The sequence below is a fragment of the Guillardia theta genome, assembly GCF_000315625.1.
Source record: "Guillardia theta CCMP2712 unplaced genomic scaffold GUITHscaffold_49, whole genome shotgun sequence".
Classification (NCBI taxonomy): Eukaryota; class Cryptophyceae; order Pyrenomonadales; family Geminigeraceae; genus Guillardia; species Guillardia theta.
Window position 1 is genome coordinate 147,259 of NW_005434625.1, and position 13,208 is coordinate 160,466.

General features: G+C 55.7%; 2 protein-coding genes across 2 annotated transcripts; one reads left to right on the forward strand and one right to left on the reverse strand.

The window, feature by feature from the left end:
* Nucleotides 1–5,596: 5,596 nt before the first annotated feature.
* On the forward strand, nucleotides 5,597–8,454 carry GUITHDRAFT_110994 (translation initiation factor 3, subunit B; the record flags this gene model as incomplete). Its single annotated transcript, XM_005829870.1, has 17 exons — nucleotides 5,597–5,653; nucleotides 5,704–5,769; nucleotides 5,836–5,895; nucleotides 5,944–6,000; nucleotides 6,048–6,104; nucleotides 6,155–6,224; nucleotides 6,277–6,374; nucleotides 6,420–6,525; nucleotides 6,573–6,740; nucleotides 6,789–6,958; nucleotides 7,003–7,056; nucleotides 7,108–7,197; nucleotides 7,327–7,941; nucleotides 7,992–8,077; nucleotides 8,127–8,170; nucleotides 8,216–8,298; nucleotides 8,347–8,454. 17 exons carry the CDS (start codon nucleotides 5,597–5,599, stop codon nucleotides 8,452–8,454), a joined length of 1,989 nt encoding a protein of 662 aa, XP_005829927.1.
* Nucleotides 8,455–8,919: 465 nt separating this feature from the next.
* GUITHDRAFT_140815 (hypothetical protein) lies at nucleotides 8,920–13,091 on the reverse strand (the record flags this gene model as incomplete). The annotated part of the gene is made up of 14 exons (XM_005829871.1): nucleotides 8,920–9,106; nucleotides 9,300–9,415; nucleotides 9,567–9,830; nucleotides 9,970–10,054; nucleotides 10,096–10,145; nucleotides 10,340–10,544; nucleotides 10,590–10,673; nucleotides 10,870–11,057; nucleotides 11,143–11,235; nucleotides 11,444–11,561; nucleotides 11,606–12,406; nucleotides 12,455–12,527; nucleotides 12,571–12,926; nucleotides 12,976–13,091. The coding sequence occupies 14 exons, from the start codon at nucleotides 13,089–13,091 to the stop codon at nucleotides 8,920–8,922; spliced, it is 2,736 nt and encodes a 911-aa protein (XP_005829928.1).
* Nucleotides 13,092–13,208: the final 117 nt, after the last annotated feature.

The window sequence follows — 13,208 nt, forward strand, 5'->3', positions numbered from 1 at the left end:
CACCCGACGTCACAGTGAGGGACGGAGACGCCTCGCCAGCTCCGCGCCGATCGTCGGCGCCACTCGACGTGTTTACCCGGAGGCAGCCGACTGACCACTGTCAGTCGAGACGTCCGCTGCCGCCACAGGCACACAACACACAGCGAGAAGCGCTGGCACCCAGACGCGGCAGCGCCAGCCCAAGCGCGAAGCGGTCAAGCAATCAAGCAACAAGCAGCAGGAGCATGCAGGAGGAATATAATCCCTTAGACGCGATACCCGGAGGCAGCCGACTGACCACTGTCAGTCGAATAGTGGATTTACTGGCAGAAGGTAAAAAGTGCCTAAGGGATTTTATTCCTCCTGCATGCTCCTGCTGCTTGTTGCTTGATTGCCTGACCCTTAGGCTGCTAATGCTTGTGTGCGCGGCTTCGCGCTTGGGCTGGCGGTGCCGCGTCTGGTTCTTTTCGGGCTTGTGTTTTGTGTGTGATTGTGCAGCTTCTCGCTGTGCGCTGTGTGCCAGGAGGTTTAGCTTGTTTCTGCTTTGTTTTGCTTGAGGCACTTTTTACCTTCTGCCAGTAAATCCATTGCCCTCTATCTGTGTTTTATTCGCACAAGGTAAAAAGTGCCATAAGCAGAACAACAATGGAACAAAGTAGGACCACTTTGAGGCACTTTTTACCTTCTGCCAGTAAATCCTATACTTTCCGCTGCCTGGGGTGCTTGCTGCTGGTCCGAGCTCGCCTGCTTCCTCCCCGGCATCGGTCGGGTCACGCCGGTCCTTGGGCATTGCTCAGCGGAGTCTTCGCCGGAGGTCTCCCACTCCGATGGGGGAAACACGTCGAGTGGCGCCGACGATCGGCGCGGAGCTGGCGAGGCGTCTCCGTCCCTCACTGTGACGTCGGGTGCCTCCGGAGAGCTCGACACCACTGGGGTGCTTGCTGCTGGTCCTGAGAGCTCGCCTGCTTCCTCCCCGGCATCGGTCGGGTCACGCCGGTCCTTGGGCATTGCTGCGGCGTCGCCGCCGTCACGGGCGGCTACCGCTGACTCGGCTACCGCTGACTCGGAGGCTAGCGAGGGGGACTACCTCGAGCGGTACCTGCCGGTTCAGCTTGTTCCTGCTTTGTTTTGCTTGAGGCACTTTTTATCTTCTGCCAGTAAATCCTCGCCGTGTTCCTGTGTCCAGCCTCCCTCCGTCCGCTGCCCCAGGCGGACCCCCGGGCAACGTCGGCTCCTTGTCGGCGGCTGCCCTTTCTCCGTCCGCGGCCGCCCGCTTTGTGGCGGCAGCGGACGTCTCTTTTTACCTTCTGCCAGTAAATCCTATCTCCATGTCTCGACTGACAGTGGTCAGTCGGCTGCCTCCAAGCCTCCGGGTATCGCGTCTAAGGGATTTGATTCCTCCTGCACTGCCAGTAAATCCTATACCTGCATGCGGCGATCCCACCTGCCCCGGCTGCTGTGCCTGATGACGCAGGACGCCCCCCGGCATCTGTGGTTTGCGCGCTCTCGTCGACTCGTCTCATGAGCACTTCATTTTCTCCGCCTGCGCAGCGCAATGTGACCCCTCTTGTCATGCGCGTCTTCCCTCGCCATGTGCATGCTCGCGCTGCGCTGACCGATCAGCAGCGTGATATCCTCACCTTGCACAGCCGCAGGACACACTCGCTCAAGTCGCAGGATAGGGTCTTGCAGTCTACCATCTTCGCTCATTTTCCTGAGCGTGACCTGAGCCACTCTCCGATGCGAGTCTCGAGGTACTACCCTCGAGGGTCCGAGCAGTACGAGGGCTTGATGGCGGACGTGACGTTGGTCCACCCTTACATTGGTAGCTCTGCCGACCTGACCAAGTGGGGGGAGGTCAACCTCGACGCCCTCCATGTTGCAGCGTCTGAGAAGATTCGCAAACATCGCGCTGCATATGCCATGACTACTCCTCCTCGAGCGTTCATCCCTCTTGCCATCTCGACGGACGGTACCCTGCATCCTGACACCCTCCGCTTCATCTGGTATCTCGCGGACATCATTGCTCAGCGCTCAATGCCTCTTGAGGATGCGGCGTTTGGTCGGCACTTCGTGCCTGATGACCGACCTGCTGCTGAGGTCTTGGCTCGCAAACGCGCCGCCACCTATCAGCGCCTCACCATGCAGCTGACGCTGGAGGCGCTCTTGTCTGGTGCGAGGCGCATGACGCCCTTGCGGGCGCAAGCACTTCTCGAGCCAGAGGACAGCTCCTCCTCGGACTTTGTCGAGTCGCCCGAGGGGGAGTCTTCGCCGGAGGTCTCCCACTCCGATGGGGGAAACACGTCGAGTGGCGCCGACGATCGGCGCGGAGCTGGCGAGGCGTCTCCGTCCCTCACTGTGACGTCGGGTGCCTCCGGAGAGCTCGACACCACTGGGGTGCTTGCTGCTTGTCCGAGCTCGCCTGCTTCCTCCCCGGCATCGGTCGGGTCACGCCGGTCCTTGGGCATTGCCTTCCATTGGGTTCTCGACTGGATTTGTTTGTACCAGGCTAGCCTGTTTGTACCGAGGTATAATTGAGTTTTACCGGGTTCAAGCCTCGGATTTTTGTATCAGGATCCCCTTTCCCCCTCCGTACTAAGTTTGTACTGTCAATGTCAGCAATTCCCGTGGGCTGGCAGTGCTCCCTCGACTATCACCTCTACACCACCGGTATGTTTCACAAGAGATCATGTCAGGGTAGGTAGTCTGAGTAAATCCACTATTAGCCAGGCGAACCCCTCGGCAGCGCCCCTGGGGGCGGGCAATGGATTTACTGGCAGAAGGTAAAAAGTGCCTCAAGCAAAACAAAGCAGGAACAAGCTGAACCGGCAGGCACACAGTCCACAGCGAGAAGCTGCACAATCACACACAAAACACAAGCCCGAAAAGAACCAGGACTGCTGGCACCCGGTAGTCGCGGCAGCGCCGGGGCCAGCCAAAGCGCGAAGCCGCGCAGACAAGCAGCCTAAGAGATTCAATGGATTTACTGGCAGAAGGCCATCAAGCAACAAGCAGCAGGAGCATGCAGGAGGAATAAAATCCCTTAGACGCGATACCCGGAGGCAGCCCGCCCCGAGGGGCGGGTAATGGATTTACAGGCAGAAGGTAAAAAGTGCCTCAAGCAAAACAAAGCAGAAACAAGCTAAACCTCCTGGCACACAGCGCACAGCGAGAAGCTGCACAATCACACACAAAACACAAGCCCGAAAAGAACCAGGACTGCTGGCACCCAGACGCGGCACCGCCAGCCAAAGCGCGAAGCCGCGCAGACAAGCATTCAATGGATTTACTGGCAGAAGGCCATCAAGCAACAAGCAGCAGGAGCATGCAGGAGGAATAAAATCCCTTAGACGCGATACCCGGAGGCAGCCGACTGACCACTGTCGAGACGTCCGCTGCCGCCACCGTGAAAGCGGGCGGCCGCGGACGGAGAAAGGGCAGCCGCCGACAAGGAGCCGGCGTTGCCCGGGGGTCCGCCTGGGGCAGCGGACGGAGGGAGGCTGGCGGGGACGCTTCCATTTTTTACCAGAAGGTAAAAAGTGCCTTAAACAAAAAAACAAAGCAAGAACAAGCTTAACCTGCATGCACACAGCGCACAGCGAGAAGCTGCACAAACACACACAACAAAACAAGACCAAAAGTAACGGATTTACTGACAGAAGGTAAAAAGTGCCTCAAGCAAAACAAAGCAGGAACAAGCTAAACCTCCTGGCACACAGCGCACAGCGAGAAGCTGCACAATCACACACTGCGTCCAGGAGGTTTAGCTTGTTCCTGCTTTGTTCTGCTTGAGGCACTTTTTACCTTCTGCCAGTAAATCCATTGTTACACACAAAACACAAGCCCGAAAAGAACCAGCACTGCTGGCACCCAGACGCGGCACCGCCAGCCCAAGCGCGAAGCCGCGCAGACAAGCAGCCTAAGGGTCAGGCAATCAAGCAACAAGCAGCAGGAGCATGCAGGAGGAAGAAAATCCCTTAGACGCGATACCCGGAGGCAGCCGACTGACCACTGGAGGAGGAGTAGATACAGTGTGGATCCTCGTTCTCGCCGGACTCCGGGACGGCAGGTACCCTCCCATCCTCATGGCCGCAAGAGCCTACAATGGATTTACTGGCAGAAGGTAAAAAGTGCCTCAAGCAAAACAAAGCAGAAACAAGCTAAACCTCCAGGCACACAGCGCACAGCGAGAAGCTGCACAATCACACACAAAACACAAGCCCGAAAAGCGGCACCGGCCAGCCCAAGCGCGAAGCCGCGCAGCCGTTGAACGAACTTCAGTGGCCACAACCAGAAGCAGCAGCAGCAGCTGCTGCTTCTCCAGCCTGGCAGAGTGTTCAAGCCTGAGTATGGGGGGAGTCCCAGCGCCTGCCGCGATAGGCAGTCCGCCGTACTTGCCAGTCAGTGCCGCGAGCCGGGCCGCAGTGATCATATTGGCGGAGCCTCCGAGGGGCGAATCCGGCGAGTCACTGGCCGCCGAGCCCGGCGCCCGGCGCGGCCGGGCGCCCCCGGACTCCGAACCTGAGTGCGCGGCGGGAACATCGCCGCTAGCGGCTGTTTGCCGCCTGGTGTGTCACAAGTTTCGGACAATGTCTCGTGCTGGTTCATATCAGGCAGGCTGCTGGCACGAGACAGTACAGGTGAACCGCATATCAAGTTGTGGCAAACACCGCACCGTCGGCACGGTGGCGGTGTGAACGGACTCGCGGGGACGGACCGACGGCCCGGGTTTCCGACTCGCCGAGTTCTCCGCCGCCGCTCTAAGTTCACCGTGCCAGTGATCGGACTGATTGCATTAGAGTCAACAAGCCGGGGCGACTCGTGACACCAACATCGGCCCCGCTGCTGCCCGGCCGCGACGCACTGTGCCGGGACCCGACTTTCCTGGCACCGTGCACTCAAGCAGTGACTCAGTGAGTCCGGCGCCGGCACTGCTGCTTGCTGCCAAGTTCTGCCGCCGGGCCCGGAGCTTTGGAGCGATTCATCTTTTTTGGGCCACGAGGAGTCCGGGGGGTTTAGGGTAGGGATACACTAGGAAATAGTGGGGTGGGTGAATTATTGTATCAGGTAGGGTCCTCAGCAAAGGAAAAGTACCGGTCCTCATCAGTCAATTTCAATGGAAATTGAACCCCAAGGGTGATTGACCCTGCAATAGCCACCCCTCTGATTCATGCTACCATCCTGGTGTCTACCCCTGAGGTGTCAGTACCCACCCGTACTATCCCTGCCTCTAATGCCACGCGGCACGCGCATGCAGACAGGGATTCAGTGAAGCCAACGGGGGAGAGGGGGGAGAAAGACTGAGGGAAAGATAGAGGGGTTGTATGAAGAGAGGACACGGATTGAGGGAGAGATAGTCGAGATGCTGTGAGATAACGTAAATGCCAGAAGGTTCAATGCGAGGGGTCGGGCAGATGCAGATACGAGCTATGGAGCTTTTATGTGCAGCAAGGGTGCTTCTGCACTCTTCAGAATTCCGAAAAAAGAAATGTGTAGACGAAAACTAAGAATGGTATCCTCAATGAATCCCGCTATTTTGATTGGCATGTGTCATATATGTGTGGAAAAAAAGATAACACCTTTTATTCACTGATTGAAATATGCACCTTCCAGGAACATGGCTGGAGACAATCGTGACGAGTATGACGATGACGACGTTCCTTTCACCAAGGCAGTTATTTGCTCAAGATGATGGCATTTCGCTGAAGCATGATTGAATTGCAGGAGCTTGACCTTTCGATGGACAACGTAATTGTGGTGGATAACCTCCCTGTTGTGCCTCCAGAGAAGGTCTGAATCTGATTGTGTCACTGCGACTTCAAGCTCAAGTGCTCGGAAATGAGAGACATGACTCAGGTGGAGAAGCTTGCTGGTATCTTGTTGAAGCTTTACTCCAAGATCGGAGCGATCGTAGAGGTTGCTGCTGTTTGCTGAGATTTGGGGACCATGGCTGACTTGCGATAGGATGGCGATTACAACGGGCTTCACATGCCCATGGATGACGAGAAGGGAATGAGCAAAGTGAGTTTTTGCGGTATGCGATTGTGCACGAGTTGAAAGCTGGGAAGGGATTTGCTTTCATTGAGTTTGTGGACAAAAAGTCTGCCGTCATGGCGGTTGAGCAGGTACGAGGCTTGACAGCATGGCCAATGTTACATGATCATGGATATCACAGACTGACGGGCACAAGCTTGACAAGAACCATGTGTTTAGTGTGTGCCGGTTCCCGGAGTTCCATCGCATCGGTCTCGCCGACACTAGTGGCAAACTGGGTGTTGACGAAAATTTGTTGGCCAGTGAATGTCCCCGACCAATATGAGGCGCCTCAGCCACCACAATACAAGGAGAGAGGAAATCTCCGCGAGTGGCTGCTCGATCCAAAGGCAAGAGATCAGGTACAAAGATCGCAAGAAATTCTCCTTCTCTGAAGGATGCTCTAGTACGTTATCCGTTACACCGACGAATCTGAGATTTATTGGAACGACACCGTCGATGTCAAAGAATCTGACAGGCTTGTGTTTTCTCGCAAGAAATGGACAGACACAGGTGAAGACCCTTGACAGTCGCCCCTGCTGAAGACGTCATCCTTGCAGGGCATCAGTGGTCCCCACATGGCACCTACGTCGTTACCTTCCATCGCCCTGGTCTTCGTCTTTGGGGAGGCCAAAACTTCGAAGCAGCTGGACGTTTCATGCACAACAATGTGAAGTTGGTAGACTTCTCTCCCTGCGAGACCTACCTCGTCACAGTCACTTGGGCTGGTCTGACCCTGCTTGTGTGCTCACTGACCGTGCTGACCGATACATCAGACCGTGCAAGCGACAAGGAAGAAGAAAATGCGATCATAATATGGGACGTTCGAACAGGAGAGAAGAAAAGAGGCTTCAAGAACGATGGAGCAAAGGACAAACCTGTTGAGCCTTTCAAGTGGTCGCATGATGGCAAGTATTTTGCGAAGATTGCAGATGAGAGTATTCAGGTGATCATGTTTCTGATGACGAGCTATTTGATTCGATTGTGCAGGTCTATTCTACCGAAGACTTTAAGCTGCTAGATAAGAAATCATTCAAGCTTCCAGTGAGAACTCTCTTGTCGTACAGTGAGATTCAAATTGATGCTGTTCCGTAGGGTGTAAAAGAGTTTCATTGGTCGCCGAGCCAGAATATTATGGCCGCCTTTGTTCCTGGATCTGGTGATGGCCAGACGCCAGCCAGAGTTGTACTCATAGAGGCAAGCGTTCATGTCATCTTGTTGACTTCGATGTTCCTTCCTATGTCCAATTCCTCGTGCTGTTGAGTGTCAGCCTGGCGTTTCGATGGTCATGGTTCCTGTGATGGTGATGGGCAGGTTCCCTCCCGCAAAGAGCTCCGCCAGAAAAATCTGTTCAGTGTTAGTGACATCCAGATGCATTGGCATCCTGATGGCACCTACCTGTGTGTCAAAGTTGACAGGCAGAAGTCGAAGAAGACGACGACTTACAGCTTTGAGCTCTTCCGCATCAAGGAGAGAGATATCCCTATTGAAGTGCTCGAGATCAAGGACAGTGTCGTTGCCTTCGCCTGGGAGCCTAAGGGCCACCGATTTTGCTTGGTCCATGGCGAGCAGCCTCGGCCTGACATCAGCTTCTACACGATGCTTAAGGAGGGGAAGGCTGCGGTGAGTTTGCTGAAGACGCTGGAGAAGAAGCCAGTGAACGAGCTCTTCTGGTCGCCCATGGGACATCACATCGTGCTCGCGGGGCTCAAGAACCTCAATGGCATGCTCAACTTCTACAACGTGGATGAGATGGAGTCCATGAACGAGGACGAGCACTTCCTCTGCACTGATCTCGTGTGGGACCCCACTGGCCGCTACGTATGCACCTATGTCTCTGCCTTCCGCCAGCCCATGGAGAACGGCTATACCATATGGAATTTCGCAGGTCGACCTCAGCTGCGCACAGCCAAGGACAAGTTCTTTCAGGTGGATGAGAGTCGAGTCGAGGGCGAGCAGCCTTGTCATGCTTGTTGCAGTTCCTGTGGAGACCTCGACCTCCTTCGCTGCTCACGGCGAAGCAGGAGAAAGAGATTCGCAAGCAGCTGGCTGAATATTCGCAGAGGTGAAGGCTGGCTGCCTCTCGTGCTCACAACGATGCTGAATCTGTTCAGGTACACGGAAGAGGATCGCAAAGCCAAAGAGCTCGCGGAGACAGGTGAAGGAGAGACAAAGCGCTATTCTTATCCTGACGCTATTGCAGCCCATTTGCGTGAGCGAGAAGCGAAGAGAAAGACGTTCGAGGAAGGAGAAGCGATCCGCAAGCAGCTCTATATGCAATGGCAGGTTGGCTTTCTCTGAGCTGCTGACACACATGAAACTGAAGATGCGCAGGAGGAGCGACGGGAGTTGCGTGGATGCTTGACAGACGACGAGGACTTGTATGAGTTTGTTGAGGAGACGTTTGAGGAAGTGCTGGAGGTGAAGGAGGAGAGAATTTGATGAAAGCATACCCCATTTCTTTACACTTCGTTGCTACTCGTTTATCTTGATCAACCCAAACACCTAGTGGGGCGTCAAAGTCCAGAGCAAGAGGGCAAGGAGACTTGAAGCTCAGACAGGAGGAGGAGGCAGAGATGAGACGCAGGAGGGGTGAAGGAGAAGAACAAAGTTCGTTTGGTGCTCACCGCTGAATGATCTGACGGTTGTGAGACACTTGTGGAACCCAAGCTTGACGCCCTGCTCGTCTTGTCAGTTACCTCCCGCCCCCCCCTTCCCTCTTCTGCCGTATGACTCTCCTCTCCCTCTCTGCTTCTTCTTACCAGTATTGCACGCTTTCGAGTCGAGCGAATTTCTTGAAGGCGACTTGAGAAGGCTCTCCAACGATGAGCTGAGGTGGACCGGTGCTGTCCTCTGCTCTGCTCTGCTCTGCTCCCTCCTCTCTTCCCTGCAGGTTCTCAGGGCTCGTCAGGTCGCCAGCCCCTCGCGGCATTGCTTCTTCTCTCCAAGTCGAGTGTCTCTGCGGTATCCATCGTTGCAGCCACGAACCTCCTTCAGGTTTCTTGCTGCAGTCGCCGCCGCCTCTGCTACTTGATCCTCCAGCCCTGCTACGCCTCCACCCAATCCACCCTCCAGCTTGCTTGCTCCCATCCTCCTGCCTGGGCCCTTCTAGCACGTGTCCTCCGATATCAGCATCAACGACAAGAGGGTGGGGAGGAGGAGTGAGGGGGCAAGAAGGTGTTTGCTGTGAAGGAGGGTGGGAGGGAGGAGGAGAAGGTGGTTCTGGTGGTGATGCCTGTAGCTCGTCGACGGCAAAGAAAGCGCTGCAGCGGCATGGCAGAGGGAACCCTTGCTTGTTTTCGCATGCGGAGGCAGCGAGAGAGTTGCGGAAGCGATCCCAGGTGTTGGTCTTGTCTGACCCGCTTAGAGCTCCCACGGACGGCAGCCGCTGATGGCAGTCGGCCTGCACGTGGGTGAGAGAGAAGACGAGGAGAAGGAGAAGGAGCTCGTGACAGGAGAAACGCGACAGAGGAAATCAGAAAATGAGTGAAGGAGAGGAAGTAGGGAAGGAGAGGAGGAGTTGTTATGACCAGGTGATAGCGTGAGGTGCTCACATGGTTTGACGGGTAAAGGTCTCGAAGGATGAGTCGAGGACTGTCGGCATGTGGGAGGCGGAGGAGAGGATAAGACTCGAACTTGCCGCATAAAACAAGGCCCATGCTCCCCTCCCCTCCCAAAGAGCTGCAAGTCTTTATCGCCTCCAGCAGCGCTGAGGTTGCGGCAGAATGAAGGAGAGGCTGCGCAGGAAGGGAAGTGACGGACAGGAGAAGCTTCATGCCAGGGAGAAGCTGAAAATGAGAATCAGCGAGAGAGCCAACCTGACAAGCGCACAAGCAGCAGAGAGGAGCACAAAACATAGAAGAAGTTATCAGATGCAAGAGCAAGAGGCGATGTATGCCCGTGCGAGCCGTTAAGGTTCAGATGTGTCTCGGATTGAACGACAGCAACGAGTCTCACAGATGTCACGTCAACGAGCATCGAAGCGACGCCGCCGTAAGCTCCCCTGGGGAGTGCTAGAGCCGGATGACTGCAGCCTTCATGCCTGCACTGTGATCAAAGAAGGACGGGAGAGGAGGAAGAGACTTGGGGAAGGGAGCGAAGCTCTGCCAGAGGAGCGGATGACGCGAGGCAACCTTAAAGAAAGTTAGGGGAAGAGACGAGAGATGAAGAGAAGGAGAGCGAAGACAAAGAAAGCGAGACGAGCAACAAGACAGGAAAGCACGCGAGTTGGCAACACACAGCAAGACACGTGAATGACTGCAACAAGAAACATAAAGGAGGGAGACAAGCAAGGGAGGTAACGAGAGGATGAGGAGGAGAGACAGACCAGGATGCCGCTGTCTCTAGTGATTCCGAGTGAACGCGGCCCCACATGCGAGAGGAGGTGGTGGAATCCCATCTCCCCCGCAAGCGTGTTCATCAGGCTCGTCTTGCTGTCTTGCGCGTGTACCCCCAGGAGGATCACCAAGTGAAGGCGATGCGCGTGAGAGCCTTCGAGCAAGCTCTTGAGCCATGCGCTGATCGCTGCCGTTCTGCCATGCCGGTGAGACCCCAGCAGGCGCTCAAGACGCCCCTACCTCTCAGTTGTGCAATGAAATCGACTTGCGATCCTCTCGTCCAGTGAAGTGTCGAGCATCACAAACCCGAGCTCTCGTCCTCCTCTGCACCACTTACAGTCAGGTGCCACGGGAGGCGAGAGGAGGGATTGAAAGGAAGAGGGAAGCAGGGAGGGGGCGAGAAGGAAGGGGAAGGAGGGGAGGGGCGAGAAGGAAGAGGAGGGGAGGGAGGAGGAGAAAGGAGGGGAGGGAGGAGGAGGGAGGAGGAGAGGGAGTGAGGGAGCATCAGGTCAGGTCTGACAGCGTCAGGTCTCGCAGTCCGAGACTCATCGGGCTGAACTTGCGGGTAAAGAAGCAGCGGGTGACGATGTGCCTCCCTTGGTTCCCCTTCCTGTACTCCCTCTCCACCCCCCAGCCCTGCGCACTCGAGCTGCTGTACTTGATCCATGCTCCCACCGCCGTCTGCCACCGCACGGTGAAGGAGACAAACTGCTTGTCATCAGCACGAGAGGGCGAAAAGCGACGGGGATGGAGAAAGAGGCAGAGGACATGAGGAAGCGACGAGGGAGCGAACCTGCGAGAGGCCACTCTCAAGCGAGGCCTTGTAGGTGACGCTGCCGTCGATGAGGGTGAAGAGACTGCCGCGAGTCTCACAAGCCATGCAGACCTGAGGACGTGAGACACTGGCGGGTAGTAGAAGAGATAGAAATGTCTGCTGGGTGATGGAGATGAGGTGGCTAGAAAAAGTTGAAGGAAGAAGGGAAAATGGGACGAGGTGAGAAACGGGAGGGTGAGGGGGAGTGGAAGAGAGGGGGGGGAGGGGGCGTGAAGGGAGGGGAGGGAGGATGGAGGATGGAGGAGGGTTGAGGCTCCACCTGCTTCCCGGGGTCAATCTTGGCAGGGGGTTGCATGGGCCATCGGCATCGCTGTGAGGTCTCATGAGCGGCGAGGACGAGAGGGAGGGAAGTGACGTTGCACACGTAGAGCACGAGGCTGCGAGCTCTGTCACCAACAGGACCCGAGCCAAGAGGAAGAACCTGCGATGCCCCCCCGAGAAAGGTCCGCGCACGCTCTCTTCCTCCGCCAGCTCCATCTCTTCCACGAACTTGCTGTCCCACACGCTCCTGACTCCCTCCAACTTCTCGTCGTGTTCTCGCAGCACCATGTCGGCCCCGCAGCACCAGGACGCGTCCCCGCTAGACACGTGCTCGTATTCCTTGTCGCTGATTCCCTCCTGCCATCCCTGTGCCACAACTGCTTCAGACTCTCGTCCCTGACCATCCCCTCCTCCATCTGCAATCTTTTTGGAGGTCCATGCGTTCTGACGGAGAAACGTCAATGCAGAGCGAAGGTCAGAGACGAGGCTCCGTCTGTCTGAGTCTTCAGCATCCTCCTCGTCGATCTTGGGCAACTTGAAGCCGCTCGGCGTGTAGCGTTTCTTCCTCACTCTTTTCTTGTACAGCCTCCTCCTTGTCATCCTCTTGGATGATTCAACTTCATCGCCATCGTAATCGCGTTCGCCGTCAGGACGCTGGTTCGCTCCTAACTCTCCATCTTCATTCATCAACCCCTCTGCCTCAGCATGTCGCCCTGCTCCCTCCTCAACTCCTTTTTCGCCATCGCTCACGTCCTTGTCTACAAGAAGCAACGTCGTGCAGTCATCGAAGTGAACATGTTTAACCAAGGGCTTCGGTTCGATCAAGTTCTTCAACGATGCTTCAGACGCTTTCAAGATGTCGCCGTGAGTTTCATCCGCAACTAGTCTCCGCCAACAACTCGCACTTGACGCTTTCGGCTCAATCAATCGGATGTTTTTTGTTTCGAAGTTTGGTTTGAGCCTTAGACGAAGAAATCACTTGAGAAAACAAGACAAGTCAACGCTGTACCCTATCAGCCCATCTTCGTGAATAAGAATGCTACTAGGATCCTTGGCTACTATCATCTGTTTCTTCTTTTCTCCTATCAAAAGGCTTTACACCCCCCCTCCCCGATCCTCTTCTACCTCGATTGACGGACAACACAGATGTTGCTTCAGCAGCACATGGTAGCGCGGTGTCCTGGTCCTGCTGGCCTTGACTGAAAGAGCAAGGAGCATCAGAGGGACTTGAGATCTTCGCAGCTGCCTTGCATGCGTCTTCCAGCACCCCATCCTTTGTGCCGCATGAGCTTTGACTTGAAGCCTTCGGCGCGAGGAAGAGCATAGATCTTGCGATGGCATGATAATCAATGCGAGATGGTTGATCATCAAGTTTGAGGCTGTAGACATCAGAGGGTAAGATAGAAACTGTGAGCAAGGGAGGATCACTTTGAAACTTGTTCTGATCGAGAGACGCTGCTGCAAGCTTCGAACCCTTCATCCTGATGGAAGAGAGACAACAATGTGTCAGGCTAGCAATCAGATCCAAACCTTCTCTCCCCCTGCACTTGCTCGTTCTTGTCCCTCCTTCTCTCCCCCTGCACTTGCTCGTTCTTGTCCCTCCTTCTCTCCCCCTTGTTGCTTCCTCGCCTCGCCTCTCCTGCCATCCTTCAAGGTCCTCACCGACATGGGGCCCGAAGGAAAAGATCGTAAGGTGGCAGGGGTAGTGTCATCCCTTATTTCAGTGGGTAGGGGTAGTCAACCCCTAGGGGTACAAATCTATT